Here is a 19,138-nt window from a genome sequence, read left to right on the forward strand (position 1 = left end):
TAGCAGTGAAATCCCTGTGTTTGGCTCAGGAGTGGATATATGACACAGTTGGTCATATTAAACATCAAACCCTTTATTTATGTTCAGTGTTGGGATAACACAGAATGAGCTGTGTTGAGACATTGCTCTGGGCATATGAACATGGCCTATGAATGAGAAGCAAAGTTGCTGCTGTCATTTTGCAGTGATCACTGGGGAAACTGCCTGAGGATGAAGCCCACACACAGAAGTCAAAAGGAGAGAACTGCCCAGAAGTGGAGCGGAAGTCCTAATAAAGCTGTGACAGAATGTAGGCCTTTTCTCTAGACATTTTTCAGTTATCATCTACTAAATTCCTTTCAAGGTATAAGATAGTTAAGTCAGGCTTTCAGTTGCTACAATTACAACCATCTCCAATGATACAGTATCCAAAACCTCTTCCATCTCTGCATCAAGCTATACTTAATGCTTGTGCTATCTAGCTATACTTGTGCTATATAGCATTAGCTATACTTAATGCTAGAACAAATGCTTTATATGTTTATTCTTATTTTCATAGCATATCCGTGGGGTCATTTTAATGGACACAGATCTATAACTTCTCAGATCCTCTCAACCACCTCTTTCTTTCCAAGGGCACTGCCTGCATCCTGGGCCATACTGCTGTCACCTATTCTGGGCTCTTTCCAAGCTGACTGGGGCCACATGAAGCTCTGAGCATGAATAACTCTCATGTCCCTGAAAAGTCAAAGCAAAAGTTGCTCAGTCATGTCTGACTCTTTGTGACCCCATGGACTATACAGTCAATGGAATTCTCCAGGCCAGAATACTGGAGTGGGTAGCCTTTCCCTTCTCCAGGGGATCTTCCCAACCCAGGGATTAAACCTGTGTCTCCTGCATTGCAGGCAGATTCTTTACCAGCTGAGCCACAAGGGAAGCCCAAGAATACTGAAGTGGGTAGCCTATCCCTTCTCCAGTGGCTCTTCCTGACCCAGGAATCAAACTGGGGTCTCCTGCATTTCAGGTGGATTCTTTACCAACTGAGCTACCAGGGAAGCCCATAAGCTGGGCCTATCCAGGCCAACTTGCCATACTACTTTAAAACTTGTCTGAGATTTCTAAAATGGCGCCCCTGGACTTGGACAAGTATGTGGAGATAGCGCGGCTATGCAAATACCTACCGGAGAACGACTTGAAGTGGCTATGTGACTACGTTTGTGACCTCCTGTTGGAAGAATCAAATGTCCAGCCAGTATCAACACCAGTAACAGTGTGTGAAGACATACATGGACAGTTTTATGACCTTTGTGAACTATTCAGAACTGGAGGTCAGATTCCTGACACAAACTACATATTTATGGGTGATTTTGTAGACCGAGGTTACTATAGTTTGGAGACCTTCACTTACCTTCTTGCACTAAAGGCTAAATGGCCTGATCGTATTACACTTTTGCGAGGAAATCATGAGAGTAGACAGATAACACAGGTGTATGGATTTTATGATGAGTGCCAAACCAAATATGGAAATGCTAATGCCTGGAGATACTGTACCAAAGTTTTTGACATGCTCACAGTAGCAGCTTTAATAGATGAGCAGATTTTGTGTGTTCATGGTGGTTTATCTCCTGATATCAAAACACTGGATCAAATTCAAACCATTGAACGGAATCAGGAAATTCCCCATAAAGGAGCATTTTGTGATCTGGTTTGGTCAGATCCTGAAGATGTGGATACTTGGGCAATCAGTCCCCGAGGAGCAAGTTGGCTTTTTGGCGCAAAGATCACAAATGAGTTTGTTCATATCAACAACCTAAAACTCATCTCCAGAGCACATCAGTTAGTGCATGAAGGCTGTAAGTTTATGTTTGATGAGAAGCTGGTAACAGTATGGTCTGCTCCTAATTGCTGCTATCGTTGTGGAAATATTGCTTCAGTCATGGTCTTCAAAGATGTAAATACAAGAGAACCAAAGTTATTCCGTGCAGTTCCAGATTCAGAACGCGTTATTCCTCCCAGAACGACGACGCCGTATTTTCTTTGAGGCCTTCGCCCCATCCTGCTGATCCATTTTTCTGCCCTCTTCTTACCCCAACTTTTGTGTATTACCCTCTACAATATACTTTTTATTGAGCACTTTGCTGCTGAAATGCTGCCTCTTGCCTTTTTTAAAAAATTTAAAATTTTCTAAATTTATTGTTTGTTATGGTGTCTATAGCAACGTTTTTCTATCAGTTTTCTCCCCCGTCCCATCCCCGCCTTGGACTCACTTGAGAAGACTTGAGAAATGTCTTAATACTCACACTGCTGCATGTAGCTCTTGCTTATTTACCGGTCTGAGGGAAACAGAATGTGTTTCCTTTTTTAAAAAGCCGATTGACAGAACAGACTGCTCTGAAATACTCTTCCTTTTGTATTATTCAGTCTTCTGTTTTAGTTTGGTAAGTTTTAAGAAATTTCAGCAGCAAAGTCGTTATCCAGTGGGCACGATGGACTGCAAATGACTCAAGTTATGTATACCGTCCCAGCTGTAAACTTCATTGTCCTTTGTTGGATGATATTTTAAATGGATATAAAATAAATTGGTCTAAAGGGCTGCCCTTTGTTGTGTTTTTAAATTTTAGTTTTAAAACTGCTATAGCTTATGACTTTGTACATTAAGATAATTGTATTGATCTTTTCCCAGATTCCTTGTATTTTTAAATAAAGTAATCCTAAAAAAAAAACTCAAAAAAAAAAAAAAACTTGTCTGAAAAAAATGTTTCAGACCTTGTGGCTTTCTGGGTGACTATCAAGGGAAAGATGATGCTATTGTAAATTCTGAATAGTTATATCCTGGGATATGAACCTTGACCTTTGAGAAATGAGATGGGGAGCCATACAGATACACTGCCGAGGGCTGGTCTGAGCTGTGTTTTTGTCTATCACATCCTCCTGTAGCTTTACTTCATGTGTCTTTTTACCTCACTTCCACTTTCTTCTCACCCTTCCTTCCCTGGTGTTCAAATTGTGTTAGTTCTTGAATCCTTGCCTCTGCTGCTGAAAGGACCATCTTTATTCTAAAAAGGTAACACCTCAGGTATGAGCTTGTTCTGGATCACTCAGTAGCAGCTCCTGGATTTGCATCTGGGTCTCACAGGACGCTAGATTTCCATAAATGTTTCTAAATATTTACTTTGCATGCATGCTTACGTGCTAAGTTGCTTCAATCGTGTCCAACTCTGTGCGACCCCATGGACAGCAGCCCACCAAGCTCATCTGTTCGCAGGATTCTCCAGGCAAGAATACTGGAGTGGGTTGCTATTTCCTTCTCTGATTTAATTGCTAAGTCACATCTAACTCTTTGGAACCCCATGGACCGTAGCCCACCAGGCCCCTCTGTCCATGGGATTTTTTCAGGCAAGAATACCAGAGTGGATTACCATTTCCTTCTCCTAATATTGACTTTACAGTTTGTAATTTGCTTTTCACAGAACAGCAACAAACAGTTTAAGGACCACTGGTCATTGGACCACACTTGACATAGTGCTGTTCATACTAGCACTACAGAAGCCTCAGAGTCTCCAGTTGTGTTCTCTTGGCCTCTTCACCCCAGGCATCCTTCCTGCCACACTTGCTGGGAGTGGACTTGACTGGTTGGGAAGATATCAAAGGGACTTTATTTAGTCCATTCATTTATGCATTAAGTAATTCACACTTCATTGCATACTTTCTTTATTTGGAGATGGAATTCATGCTTTTGGGCCCTGGAACATCTCCCAAGAGTTTGTAATGGCATTGTGTTTGATGCAGGGGGAAGATTGGAATTTGTTTCCTAGGCTTTTAGTTTATCTATAGATATCTATGGGGCTTGCCTCGTAGTACAGTCCATAAAGAATCTGCCTGCAATGTAGGGGACCTGGGTTCGATTCCTGAGTTGGGAAGATTGCCTGGAGAAGGAAATGGCAACCCACTCCAGTATTCTTGCCTGTGAAATCTCATGGACAGAGGAGCCTGTCAGGCTACAATCCATGGAGTTGCAAAGAGGGTCACAAGAGTCAGACACAACTTAGCGACTGAACCATTACCATAAATCTCTATAATATTCACAAGTATTTTAGCTTGTATTTCACTCAGGCTGTATCCTGTCTTCCTGAATTGAGGCCCAAAGCTCTGCAACTTAAAGTATTTTTAAGTTTATAAGACATGAGAAGAGTTTCATTTGTAAGGAAAATAGTAGATGGTAGGAGTTGATATGAAACTGTATAATCAGATAAGTCTAATTTAAAAAACCAGCCTCACTATTAATAAGCTGTGTGTCTGGGGGAAAATTATTTAAACCCTCTGGTCCTTAGTCTTGTCAGTCCAAAGGTAGAGATAATAATAACTAGTCACTCTCAGGGTTCAGTCTATAGAGTCGGGCTGCTGGCATTTTCATCATGGCTTTATTATTTATACCTAATGAGAATCTTGAGTGTGTTAAACATAGCTTCTGTTTCATTCTCCTTACCTATGTGTAATACACTAAGTCCTCACTTTTTACAACTTAAAGGGGAAACAGTGACAGATTTTATTTTCTTGGGCTCCAAGATCACTGCAGATGGTGACTGCAGCCATTAAAAAATGCTTGTTCCTTGGAAGAAAAAGTATGACCGACCTAGTTCAGTTCAGTTCAGTTGCTCAGTCATGTCTGACTCTTGTGACCCCATGAATCGCAGCATGCCAGGCCTCCCTGTCCATCACCAACTCCCAGAGTTCACTCAAACTCATGTCCATTGAGTTGGTGATGCCATCCAGCCATCTCATCATCTGTCGTCCCTTCTCCTCCTGCCCCCAATCCCTCCCAGTATCAGGGTCTTTTCCAATGAGTCAACTCTTCGCATGAGGTGGCCAAATATTGAAGTTTCACCTTCAGCATCAGTCCTTCCAATGAACACCCAGGACTGATCTCCTTTAGGATGGACTGGTTGGATCTCCTTGCAGTCCAAGGGACTCAAGAGTCTTCTCCAGCACCACAGTTCAAAAGCATCAATTCTTTGGCGCTCAGCTTTCTTCACAGTCCAACTCTCACATCCATACATGACCACTGGAAATACCATAGCCTTGACTAGACGGACCTTTGTTGGCAAAGTAATGTCTCTGCTTTTTAATATGCTGTCTAGGTTGGTCATAACTTTTCTTCCAAGGAGTAAATGTCTTTTAATTTCGTGGCTGCAATCACCACGTGCAGTGATTTTGGAGCCCGCACAAATAAAGTCTGACACTGTTTCCACTGTTTCCCCCTCTATTTGCCATGAAGTGATGGGACCAGATGCCACGATCTTCGTTTTCTGAATGTTGAGCTTTAAGCCAACTTTTTCACTCTCCATTTTCATCAAAAGGCTTTTTAGTTCCTCTTCACTTTCTGCCATAATGGTGGTGTCATCTGCGTATCTTAAGGTTAGGTGTATTAAATGCATTTTTACTTGTGATATGTTCAATTTGTGATGAGCTTCCTTAGATGTAACCCATTGTCCAAGAAGTCTAGGAATATCTATATACTCTTACCATACAATCCAAAAATGAGCTCCAAATTTGCTCATTTGGATATTTACGCAAATAAGTTGGAAAATTATGTCCAGACAGAAACCTGCACAGGTATGTTTACTGTGACTATATTTATAATTCCCCCAAATTGGAAGCAGCCAAGATGCCTATTATGGGTTGAATTGCATCCCTCAAAATTCATTTGTTGAACTGCTAACTCCCAGTAGCACAGAATGTGAACTTGATTAGAAATAGATCAATGCCAATGTCATTAGTTAAGATGAGGTTATACTGGAGTAGGGTGAGCCCCATCCTACACAATTATGTAATTGTAATATGGAAAGGTTTAATGCGTGTGCACACACATACATAATGTGGAACACACACACATAGATATTATATAGATAGATATGCTATAGCTGAATATTCAGCCCTGTATTTTCATTGGAAGAACTGATGCTGAAGCTGAAGCTCCAATACTTTGGCCACCTGATGTGAAGAGCCAACTCATTGTAAAAGACCCTGATACTGGGAAAGACCAAGGGCAGGAGTAGAAGAGAGTGACTGAGGATGAGAAGGTTGGATGGCATCACCAACTTAATGGACATGAATTTGAGCAAATTCAGGGAGATGGTGAAGGAAAAGGAAGCCTGGCGTGCTACAGTCCATGGTCGCAAAGAGTCGGACACAGATTAGTGACTTAACAACAACAAATGTTATATACGTATTCAGAAAAAGGTAGTAGGATAGTTTATTTATTAAAACATGATTTACTCAATAAGAATATATAGAGATATTCATGTATATACACAGAGAACTTCTATATTAATACAATAGAAATCTATAATAATATTTAGCTTTAGGAGATGGATCAGTAGAATCAAACAAATGGGGAGAGGGACATTTAAATTTTAGCCTGGGTCCTTCCATGTGAAATTTTAATTTTGATCTGTGCTAATTTTATGAAAAATGACAGTTGGTTTTGAAAGTGTAAAAAATAAATATTTAAAATATGATTTTGCTATTTTACTAAGCATCCCAAGCATGTTCACTTCTATGTTTTTTAAAAATCTTTTTTATCAGTCCTCAATGTTGTTTCTAAACCACTGTTATCCCTCAATTCAAGCTGATGAGGGAGGTTACCCAATCGCATTTGGAGACCTAGAGGGGAATGTATGGCTGGACAACCCCACTTGGAATACATGGGGGTTAGAGAGATGGGAATGGGCTGTGGGATTAACAGGTGTGCGGTGGAGTAGGTCGCAGATCCTCTCAGTTCATCTCTGACCAGGATGCGTAACTGTGGCCAGGAGGGTGTGTGGTACAGAGAGGGCAGAGGTCATCTGGGAAAGACAGGCTTCATGCAGCCCTGGAGATGAATAGAGAATCTGGAAAGACGTCCACTTAGTGGCCTCTTAGGTTCTCGACAAGTGTCTTGAATCCGCTGGTGGGTTCACAGCTTCAGGGTGGCTTAGGCTCCATAGGGCTCCGTGCAGTCAGGGAGAAGCACATAGCAGCTGAGTTGGCTGACTGTTGACAGCTGGGATTGTGTGGTGGTGTGTAAGGGCCTGGGAGGGAGGCAGCTGGTTGTTGAGAAGTTCCTGACTGGGAACTTTCAAGTGTGCCCACTGCACAAAACTTAAACTTCCATGGTCTCCAACTTGATTAGCCTCAGGAGGGAAGAGTGAAAGTTTCTTCAGCCTTTCCTTGACTGCCTCCCTAGTGTGCATCTGCTTGTGAGAATTGTTCCTTAGTGAATAACCATCCTTGGGGACAGACTAGGGAGAGGAGGAAAGAGGCAGAGAGAACGAGAGCCAGGGAGACAGCCTGGTGCTGGATCCTTCTCAGCACCGTTGTTTCTGGACTTCTTCAAGTTTCTGGGTGTGGCCAGTTGTTCCTCATTGTGGGTGCAGATAGCAGAATCAGACTGTCTGCCAAATATTGCTTCCTACTAGCTTCACAGGGGCTGGGCTGAGGTGACGCCTAAAGGGTGGTAGAAGTTACATTCTGTCTCCTCTGGAGGTGAGTGTCTTCCAAGCGATTTCCCTCTGTGAAAAGCATCTCCATGGGAAGTCCTGAGCTGAGCTGCCTCCTGCAACAAGGCTGACGAGTGAACTGAGAAAGCTGCAGAGGAGACGAGCTGCGCATCAGACCTTCCCTCCGTAGCAAGGAGCAGGTTGAGGGGTGTAGGCCCAGCCCTCTGCCTGCGAGAGCTAAGACCCTACCCTCTCTTTTCTCACTATCTCTTCCTTATTCACTTGCCATTTGTAAGGGATCTGCAGCAAGAAAGACCGCAGGCTAACTGGACAATGGTTTAGAGAAGACTGAGTGAAGGGAAAGCTAGTCAGATGAGACATCATTTATCGTATGGTTCTTTATCTACTAATGGATCTATTCGGTGTATGATATTTACAGAGCACTGTTGTCAGACTCTCTTCCTGTCACTTGTTGTGATATAAGAATACTAAAGAATGTGCCCTCAAGGTTCGGTTCAGTCACTCAGTCGTGTCCGACTCTTTGTGACCCCATGAGCTGCAGCACGCCAGGCCTCCCTGTCCTTCACCTACTCCCGGAGTTCACTCAGACTCACGTCCATTCAGTCGGTGATGCCATCCAACCATCTCATCCTCTGTCGTCCCCTTCTCCTCCTGCCCCCAATCCCTCCCAGCATCAGGGTCTTTTCCAATGAGTCAACCCTTCACATGAGGTGGCCAAAGTACTGGAGTTTCAGCTTTAGCATCATTCCTTCAAAAGAGCACCCAGGACTGATCTCCTTTAGAATGGACTGGTTGGAGCTCCTTGAAGTCCAAGGGACCCTCAAGAGTCTTCTCCAACACCACAGTTCAAAAGCATCAATTCTTTGGTGCTCAGCCTTCTTCACAGTCCAACTCTCACATCCATACATGACCACGGGAAAAACCATAGCCTTGCCTGACGGACCTTTGTTGGCAAAGTAATGTGTCTGATTTTCAATATGCTATCTAGGTTGGTCATAACTTTTCTTCCAAGAAGTAAGTGTCTTTTAATTTCATGGTTGCAGTCACCATCTGCAGTGATTTTGGAGCCCAAAGATATAAAGTCTGACACTGTTTCCACTGTTTGCCCATCTATTTGCCATGAAGTGATGGGACCAGATGGCATGATCTTCATTTTCTGAATGTTGAGCTTTAAGCCAACTTTTTCACTCTCCTCTTTCACTTTCATCAAGAGGCTGTTTAGTTCTTCTTCACTTTCTGCCATAAGGGTGGTGTCATCTGCATATCTGAGGTTATTGCTATTTCTCCTGGCAATCTTGATTCCAGCTTGTGCTTCTTCCAGCCCAGCGTTTCTCATGATGTACTCTGCATGTAAGTTAAATAAGCAGGGTGACAGTATACAGCCTTGAAGTACTCCTTTTCCTATTTGGAACCAGTCTGTTGTTCCATGTCCAGTTCTAACTGTTGTTTTGGCCTTCAAGGTACTTAATTCTAATGAAGGGATTTTGATTGGGGTGGGATTTGATTTTGATGGGATTTTGATGATAAATGAATAAACAAGTAAAAGCGTGATAGATATCAGATATTGATTAGAGCCAAGTGAAAGCCATCTGGTTGCAGAGGAATTGTAATCTCAGAGGTAGAAATGATCAACTAGAAACTGGCCAGGTTTTTCCTGCATAGAGGAGACATATTCAGTGAAGGCAGAGATGGAAGATCATGTTTATCATAAAAGTAAAGAGGAAGACATGGATAATTCATTGTAGGGAGCCAGCTCCCCCTAAATCAGAGAAGTACTTTGTTTCAAAAATAGCTTTTATCTCATGACAATGTTTTGGATTGATCCAAATTCCCAACAGCATGCCCCAAATGACAAATATAAGAGGCAACAAATTTAAAATGAACGTAATTGAAATGGAGCCTGTTTTTAGCAGATACAGAGGAAAGAAGTAACTATGTCTGGCTGTGATTAACTGGGAATTCTGTCTCACAGGCTCCTCTGGTGGCTGAGGAGGTAAAAAATCTGCCTGTAATGCAGGAGACCCAGGTTTGATCCCTGGATCTGGAAGATGCCCTGGAGAAGGGAATGGCAACCCACTCTAGTATCCTTGCTTGGAGAACTCCATGGACAGAGGAGCCTGACGGGCTCCATCGGGTTGCAGAGTCTGACACGACTGAGCGACTAACATTTTTTTTGTCTTATAACTGTTTACGTACAGCAGTTTTTGCAGGACATGGACAAAACAGGCACAGAAGACAATTTAGGGCATTCAGAATGGAAGGGGTCATTGTATAAATGAGCATGTTGCGTTCCAGAAAGTAGATAGGGTAACAGGTGAGAGCAAAGCTGTGAACTGAGGGGCAAGGGTGCCTATTAGGGACGGTGGGTTTTCATGCCTAGGGTGATATTGGTGACCATTGCTCATCTTTTTGGACCTATGTTATTATCTTAATATATTACATGTTCCTTCATGAAGTATCTACTATTAACTTTGTGTAGAAAATAGTCATGTTGTAGAGCCTAGGAGTAGGGTGTATTTCCTCAAGTTGAAAATGTTTTTCGTCTTTCTGAGGTTAGAAGTATGTTTTCTCTCCCTTGCTCTCTAGACCTCACAAGGAACAAAAGTCCAAGCTACATGTTGGGGAATCACTCCAGTGCCACTGAATTCTATCTCCTTGGCTTCTCTGGATCTAGAGAACTACGCCATATCCTCTTTGCTACCTTCTTCTTCTTCTACTCAGTGACATTAATCGGTAACACAGTCATCATTGTGATTGTCTGTCTTGATAAACGGCTGCAGTCTCCCATGTATTTCTTCCTTGGTCATCTCTCGGCCTTGGAGATCCTGGTGACCACCATTGTCGTCCCCGTGATGCTCTGGGGGCTGCTGCTCCCTGGGATGCAGGCAATATCTCTGGCTGCATGTGTCACCCAGCTCTTCCTGTACCTTACTCTGGGAACCACAGAGTTTGCCCTGTTGGGAGCGATGGCTGTGGACCGTTACGTGGCCGTCTGTAACCCCCTGAGGTACAACGTCATTATGAACAGCCGCACCTGCAACTTGGTGGTAATTGTGTCATGGTTGTCTGGGGTCCTTTTTCAAATTTGGCCAGTTTATGCCACATTTCAGCTTTCCTACTGCAAATCAAATGTGGTGGACAATTTTTTCTGTGACCGAGGGCAATTGCTCAAACTATCCTGCGATAATACTCTTTTCATGGAATTCATCCTCTTCTTAATGGCTGTTTTTGTTCTTTTTGGTTCTTTGATCCCTACAATTGTCTCCTACACCTGCATCGTCTCCACCATCCTCAAGATCCCCTCGGCCTCCGGCCGCAGGAAAGCCTTCTCTACGTGTGCCTCCCACTTCACCTGTGTTGTGATTGGTTACGGCAGCTGCTTGTTCCTCTACGTGAAACCCAAGCAAACGCAGGCCACGGACTACAACAGGGTTGTTTCCCTGATGGTTTCCGTAGTCACTCCTTTCCTCAACCCTTTCATCTTCACTCTCCGGAACGACAAAGTCATAGAAGCACTTCGGGACAGAGTGAAACAGTGCTGTCATCTGTTCAGAAACTAGTCTTGCCCTAAAGCTTTTTATTCCCGAGAAGGCAATGGCACCCCACTCCAGTACTCTTGCCTGGAAAATCGCATGGACGGAGGAGCCTGGTAGGCTGCAGTCCGTGGGGTCGCTGAGTTGGATACGACTGAGCAACTTCACTTTAACTTTTCACTTTCATACATTGGGGAAGGAAATGGCAACCCACTCCAGTGTTCTTGCCTGGAGAATCCCAGGGACGGGAGAGCCTGGTGGGCTGCTGTCTGTGGGGTCGCACAGAGTCGGACACGACTGAAGCGACTTAGCAACAGCAGCACTAAAGCTTTTTATATGGAAGAATACATTCTGAATTCTAGAATGGTCTGAAAAGCATTTTGAACCGGAGCCTATCATCATCAAATAATCTGTGTGCAACAGAACTCTTTTATATTATGGCTATGGTGTTTATCATTATAGGTTGTTATATAAAAATTCACTTTATTTTATATATATATATATCTCACTTATGGTACATTTCACAATAAAGTGTTTTAAAATTAAATGTAATAATAATATATGTGATATTTAGGTTTCTGAAGAGGAGAGTATCAGAAATATATTCTCTGGCTCCAGAATTGAATAACTACTTGATTCCAGGTTCTTGAATCATCGTCTCATAAATTGTCCTTGTCTTTATATCCTCTGACTGTGGGAAGCTCCCTATTCCTTCTCTGGCTCCAGCATATTCTCTTGTTTTCCTATCCCAAAGTCCTGTGGCCTGAATACTTCTCTGCACATTTTCTTGGCTGGCTGTGAGCTCAGTGCACAGTCTGATACCTGTACAGTTTCAGGGGTGGCTGCTGTTTAGGTGCAGACACACCTCTCTAATCTGTGGGCTTTCTCAGGGTGTGGGAGGAAGGGCTGAGCAAGGAGTTCTCCCACCTGCTGGCCCCCAGGTTGTGCTGCCCGCCAGGAGCAGGGTGGGTCAGCAGAGCTGCTGTGCCCAAGCTGGAATGGAGGGGAGAGCTGACCTTGCCAGGTGGCTGGGCTGAGGGGAGTGCAGGAGTGGAGAAGAAGCAGCCTTTGTCCCCTCCCTGTATTTCTCACATTCTGCCATCCCTTCAAGGTCCCTGCTTCCTGTCCCTTCATTTGTTCATCCTCTCCTGGCTGCTTTCTCTCCTGATTCCTCTCTATAGTTCTCTTTCTGTGGTTCCAGGTCTTTGATTCATCTCTGGGTCCTTCTTTTCCCTTCCCTTCCTTCACCCCGAGTTTACCACACTAGTATCCAGACTTCCGCAGAGATGTCTCATGCCTCCCTTATAGCACTGGCAACCTCAACACTCCCCTAATCAGCACCCTCTACCCCAGCCCTAATCCATCTCCCCATTTCTCATGTCATTAGCACAATGTTATCAGCGTTTTTGTTACAGTGTCTTTGTAATAACAACATTGATGGCAATGAGATATCTATAGGTGGCTGGTTAAATAAATTCTGTTGCATCTGTATAATAAAATAATTTTTTGTTCAGTTGCTCAGTCATGTCCGACTCTTTGTGACCTCATGGGCTGCAGCACACCAGGTTTCACCATCTCCTGGAGTTTGCAAAACTCCTGTCCATTGTGTCGATGATGCCATCCAACTATCGCATCCTCCGTTGGCCCCTTCTCCTCCCGCCTTCAATCTTCCCCAGCATCAGGGTCTTTTCCAGTGAGTCAGCTCTTCACATCAGGTGACCAACATATTGAAGTTTCAGCTTCAACATCAGTCCTTCCAATGAATATTCAGGACTGCTTTCCTTTAGGATTGATTGGTTTGATCTCCTTGCTGTCCAAGGGACTCTCAAGAGTCTTCTCCAGCACCACAATTTGAAAGCATCAGTTCTTCAGTCCTCAGCCTTCTTTATGGTCCAGTTCTCACATCCGTACACGACTACTGGAAAAGCCATAGCTTTGACTATATGAACCTTTGTCGACAAAGTGATATCTCTGCTTTTTAGTATGCTGTCTAGATTTCTCATGCTTTCCTTCCAAGGATCAGTGTCTTTTAGTTTCATGGCTGCAGCCACCATGTGCCGTGATTTTGGAGCCCAAGATTATTTTATATTAATCTTTAAAAATGTGAGACAGAATTTTTCCTATGTGATGCTGGTGATGCTGAGATAAACAGCTTATTCTGCACCAAGTTCCCAGCATTTGGAAGTCAAGAACTTCATCACTTCAGAAGATAAAAGTAAGAAAAAAAGATATGTTTTTGCACTTGATTTCTTACAGGGGAAGGGACATGATTAACTGGTTGAAAGAATTGCATCAGAGTCTCTCAAGAGAAATTCGGAGTGATTTTGTGCTGGAGGTATTAGTAGAAGCTGAGTTAAGGTATATGCCATCTAAGAAGGAGATAATTGGTTTAATTCCTTTCAAAGTTTTCAAAGTGAGAAAATAATTAATTAGTCCCTGTGAGTCAGTGCAGAGAAACTTTTCAGCTGGAGAAAAAAATTTCTCCTGGTTTAGAATGCCACCCAACACTTACAGATGCTCAAAGATGGAGAAATCTCCCCTTCCTGACTAGTAGCTTTTGGAGAAGACCCTGAATTAGGGATTAAAGAGCTTTGTGTTATTTACAGGTTAGCATTCATAAAGTATGTTCCTACCATATACTAATGTGTGTGCACACCCAAGTGCACACGCACATGCCTGAGTTTAACCCACCTCTCCACCTGCTGTGCAAAACCAGCAGCCTTGGGTCAGAGGGTAACCATCCACTCTGATATTTGTGTTAGAAATGTGAGGGACGCCGCTTCTCCAGTTACAGTGTCAGCAGTTCCTTGCAGTATTTAGGGTCAACTTATAAATATTTACCTTCTTACTTTTCCAGTTTTGACCCTTTCCACACTCAATGTCAACCAAGAAAACAGGTATTTTCTAAGCTCTTCATGCATCCCTCCTCTCTGCATGACTCCCTAATTCCAAGAGAGAGCTCAGAGGAGGCACCTCTCCTAAATCTGCCCCTTTTCAGCCATTCCAGTCCTCCAAACCAAAGCACAGCTCTAGTTTGTTCTCTTCCTCTGTTCCAGATAGGAACACATTCACTCTTTTTGAGTGCCCTAATAACTCCTTTGTTCCCTAACAAGTCCAGGGCCAGAAGATAGAGAATGAAGCACCAGGGAGGGTCAAGATTCATGAAAAAGAAACAGCTGACCCCTCACCCAAGATGCTACAGTTAAGTTCCAGGGAGGAGAATAATAATTATTTCTATTTAATGTGATCAGCTGACCATTTCCACTTACTCTCCCAATCACACTAAAAGGCATTGTAGGAATCAAAAATTGTTAATTAGCAAGGACAAAGAGAACGGAGAAAAAGTTACAACAGATAATATTTTACAATTTTTAAATATGGAAAACAAAAATAAGTGTTTCCAAGGTAATAAGACTGAGGTACAAACTAAATTCTGCAAAGGGGAAAGTGAGAAGAAACAGGTCAATTCACCCAACAGAACTGGTCAGTCAGCACATGGAGGCCTCAGCTACCAAGGATGTGAGGGTGAGAGCTTATAAACAGGAATACTGCTTAAAAGTTTGTACAAATAGCAATCAGGCACTGCAAGTCCCTTGCATTTTCTGCGTAGGCAAGGAAATACCTGTTCCACAAGTAGAGTGACCCCTCATCCCACGTTATCAAGGACTGTCTCATTTAAAAAACTGAAGGTCCCATATCCCCAAAACTCCGTAGTCAACTGTGAAGCCAGGACAGTTGATCACATTATCTATATCCAGATGACCCACCACAGCCGTTGGAGGAACCAAGAGAACGAAAAACAGAAGAAAAAAAATTTGAGGAAAACGAAGATCAGTTAGGAAGCAAAAACAATTTTAAAAAATCCTATAATGCATATCCTTTTAAAATTAGAACACATTTTGTTCTGAAGAAGAGGATGCTGTGTGAAAAAAATCAGAAAATAAATGAAAATGCTCCTAGAATATAAGATTAGGACTAGAAAAAAGAAATTCATTAATAGACTAAAGAGAAAAATAAAAGTGCCCAAAGGATATCAAAAATAGACTAAAATTTGGAAAATTAGAAAGGTAAGAAAACTGCAAGCTTAATTCAGGAGTCCCATATCTGAATATAAAAGTTCTACAAAGATAGAACAAGGGAAGCATAAATGGGTCACTTACAAAAGAAAGTGTCAGACAATCTCCCAGTTCTGAAGAATTTGTCTCTGCAGTTTGAAGAAATCTCTAAATGCAGAGCACTGTTAGCATATGAATGAAAACCTGCATAAAGGCATCTGGCATCCAAAGATGGGCAGCTGGAATACTGCAGGGTCAGGAGTCCATGGCATAGATACAGCGACTGATAAGATTTTGTATAGAATTTTGAAGATTCAAGTGGGAAGATACTTAAAAGCCAGTCCATGGAACTCAGGGCTTCCCTTGTGGCTCAGATGGTAAAGAATCCGCCTGCAATGCAGGAGACCTGGGTTCAATCCCTGGGTTGGGAAGATGCCCTGAAGAAGGGAACGGCTACCCACTCCAATATTCTCGCCTGGAGAATTCCGTGGACAGAGGAGCCTGGCGGGCTACATTCCATGGGGTCGCAAGGAGTTGGACACGACTGAGCGACTAAAACTTTCACATTTTTCACGTTCCATGTGACTCAGAAAGGTAGAAGTTGGACAAAGGTAGACGTTACATTAAGTTATTTTAAGGCTTGACATAAAGTTAAAGAGTTCAATAATTAGAGCTTACTTCCACAGCCATGTGTTCATCCCTAGAAATGGTAAAGCTGGGTTTCAATTTTCACCTATTAGTAATGCTGCAGGGAAGGTTCTTTCAATGGGGAACCTCCCCGTGGCCTTCTTGCTTGTAAGTTTTGAGTCAGTCACATCACTCTTACATTTGGGAAAGTCATCCCTACACACTTCTCCAATGTACATCCCAGGACAAATAGACAGAAAGTAAGGATAAGAAGCCCTGACACACTCACTAAGAAAGAATTTAAGAATATATATGTAGATACTGGCAAGAGTGAACATCAACATTGTAGGAATCCGCGAACTAAGACGGACTGGAATGGGTGAATTTAACTCAGATGACCATTATAACTACTACTGCGGGCAGGAATCCCTCAGAAGAAATGGAGTAGCCCTCATGGTCAACAAAAGAGTCCAAAATGCAGGATTTCGATGGAATCTCAAAAACAACAGAATGATCTCTGTTCATTTCCAAGACAAACCATTCAATATCACAGTAATCCAAGTCTATGCCCCAACCAGTAACGCTGAAGAAGCTGAAGTTGGACGGTTCTATGAACACATACAAGACCTTTTAGAACTGACACCCAAAAAAGATGTCCTTTTCATTATAGGGGACTGGAACGCAAAAGTAGGAAGTCAAGAAACACCTGGAGTAAGAGGCAAATTTGGCCTTGGAGTACAGAATGAAGCAAGGCAAAGGCTAATAGAGTTCTGCCAAGAGAACGCACTGGTCATAGCAAACACCCTCTTCCAACAACGCAAGAGAAAACTCTACACATGGACATCACCAGATGGTCAACACTGAAATCAGATTGATTATCTTCTTTGTAGCCAAAGATGGAGAAGCTCAATACAGTCAGCAAAAACAAGGCCCCGGCTGACTGTTGCTCAGATCATGAACTCCTTATTACCAAATTCAGACTTAAATTGAAGAAAGTGTGGAAAACCACTAGACCATTCAGGTATGACCTAAATCAAATCCCTTATGACTATACAGTGGGAAGTGAGAAATAGATTTAAGGAACTAGATCTGATAGACAGAGTGTCTGATGAACTATGGACGGAGGTTTGTAACATTGTACAGGAGACAGGAATCAAGAACATCCCCAAGAAAAAGAAATGCAAAAAAGCAAAATGGCTATCTGAGGAGGCCTTACAAATAGCTGTGAAAAGAAGAGAACCAAAAGCAAAGGAGAAAAGGAAAGATATACCCGTTTGAATGCAGAGTTCCAAAGAATAGCAAGGAGAGATAAAGCCTTCCAAAGTGATCAATGCAAAGAAATAGAGGAAAATAATAGAATGGGAAAGACTAGAGATCTCTTCAAGAAAATATGATACCAAGGGAACATTTCATGCAAAGATGGGCTCAATAAAGGACAGAAATTGTAGGGACCTAACAGAAGCACAAGATATTAAGAAGAGGTGGCAGAATACACAGAACTATACAAAAAAGATCTTCATGACCCAGATAATCATGATGGTGTGATCACTCACCTAGAGCCAGACATCCTAGAATGTGAAGTCAAGTGGGCCTTAGAAAGCATCACTATGAACGAAGCTAATGGAGGTGATGGAATTCCAGTGGAGCTGTTTCAAATCCTGAAAGATGATGCTGTGAAAGTGCTGCACTCAATATGCCAGCAAATTTGGAAAACTCAGCAGTGGCCACAGGACTGGAAAAGGTCAGTTTTCATTCCAATCCCAAAGAAAGGCAATGCCAAAGAATGCTCAAACTACCACACAATTGCACTCATCTCACACGCTAGTAAAATAATGCTCACAATTCTCCAAGCCAAGCATCAACAATATGTGAATCGTGAACTTCCTGATGTTCAAGCTGGTTTTAGAAAAGGCAGAGGAACCAGAGATCAAATTGCCAACATCCATTTGATCGTGGAAAAAGCAAGAGAGTTCCAAAAAAATGTCTATTTCTGCTTTATTGACTATGCCAAAGCCTTTGACGGTGTGGATCACAATAAACTGTGGAAAATTCTGAAAGAGATGGGAATGCCAGACCACCTGAACTGCCTCTTGAGAAATCTGTATGCAAGTCAGGAAGCAACAGTTAGAACTGGACATGGAACAACAGACTGGTTCCAAATAGGAAAAAGAGTACATAAAAGCTGTGTATTGTCACTCTGCTTATTTAACTTCTATGCAGAGTACATCATGAGAAACACTGGACTGGAAGAAACACAAGCTGGAATCAAGATTGCCAGGAGAAATATCAATAACCTCAGATATGCAGATGACACCACCCTTATGGCAGAAAGTGAAGAAGAACTAAATAGCCTCTTGATGAAAGTGAAAGAGGACAGTGAAAAAGTTGGCTTAAAGTTCAACGTTCAGAAAACGAAGATCATGGCATCCGGTCCCATCCCACTTCATTGGAAATAGATGGGGAAACAGTGGAAACAGTGTCTGACTTTATTTCTCTGGACTCCAAAATCACTGCAGATGGTGATTGCAGCCATGAAATTAAAAGATGCTTACTTTTGGAAGCAAAGTTATGACCAACCTAGGCAGCATATTAAAAGCAGAGACATCATTTTGCCAACAAAGGTCCAGCTAGTCAAAGCTATGGTTTTTCCAGTAGTCATGCATGGATGTGAGAGTTGGACTATAAAGAAAGCTGAGCACAGAAGAATTGATGGTTTTGAACTGTGGTGTTGGAGAAGACTCTTGAGAGTTCCTTGGGCTGCAAAGAGATCCAACCAGTCCATCCTAAAGGAGATCAGTCCTGGGTGTTCACTGGTAGGACCAATGTTGAAGTTGAAAGTCCAATAGTTTGGCCACCTCATGCAAAGAGTTGACTCATTTGAAAAGACCCTGATTCTGGGAAAGATTGAAGGTGGGAGGAGAAGGGAATGACAGAGGATGAGATGGTTGGATGGCATCACTGACTCAGTGGACATGGGTTTGGATGGGCTCTGGGTGTTGGTGATGGACAGGGAGGCCTGGTGTGCTGTAGTTCATGCGGTTGCAAAGAGTTGGACATGACTTAGTGACTGAACTGAACTGAAATGATTATACATTTTTCCCATGGAAAAACCCAAATAAACATTTTGACCAATCCAATATATGTTTTATTCTCAAGATTCCTTTAAAAGACACCTGAATCTTTAAAGCAAAAATCATGATCTTTTTATAGTACCTGTAGACCTTAATATATGTCATAACAGTACCACGATAGATAGGGGCATAAATGTAACTGTAGTTTTACAAAGCTTTTACATTTTTATGCTAAGTGGTGCAATATTAATTCCTGATTGTTGTTGTTCAGTCACTAAGTCATGTCTGACTCTGTGAACCCATGAACTGTCCTTCACTATCTCCTGGAGTCTGCTCAAATTCATGTGCATTGAGTGGGTGATGTTATCCAAACA

The 19,138-nt window shown here is 42.5% G+C and overlaps 2 protein-coding genes across 2 annotated transcripts; both read left to right on the plus strand.

Moving 5' to 3' along the window:
* Positions 1-1,092: 1,092 nt before the first annotated feature.
* On the plus strand, positions 1,093-2,572 carry LOC101110228 (serine/threonine-protein phosphatase 6 catalytic subunit-like). Its single transcript, XM_042248938.2, has one exon. It carries the CDS (start codon positions 1,103-1,105, stop codon positions 2,018-2,020), a length of 918 nt encoding a protein of 305 aa, XP_042104872.1. The 5' UTR covers positions 1,093-1,102; the 3' UTR covers positions 2,021-2,572.
* Positions 2,573-10,093: 7,521 nt separating this feature from the next.
* Positions 10,094-11,038, plus strand: LOC101110500 (olfactory receptor 9A4). The gene has a single exon (XM_004008122.5). It carries the CDS (start codon positions 10,094-10,096, stop codon positions 11,036-11,038), a length of 945 nt encoding a protein of 314 aa, XP_004008171.3.
* Positions 11,039-19,138: the final 8,100 nt, after the last annotated feature.

Source organism: Ovis aries, chromosome 4, assembly GCF_016772045.2.
Source record: "Ovis aries strain OAR_USU_Benz2616 breed Rambouillet chromosome 4, ARS-UI_Ramb_v3.0, whole genome shotgun sequence".
In the NCBI taxonomy this organism is placed as follows: domain Eukaryota; kingdom Metazoa; phylum Chordata; class Mammalia; order Artiodactyla; family Bovidae; genus Ovis; species Ovis aries.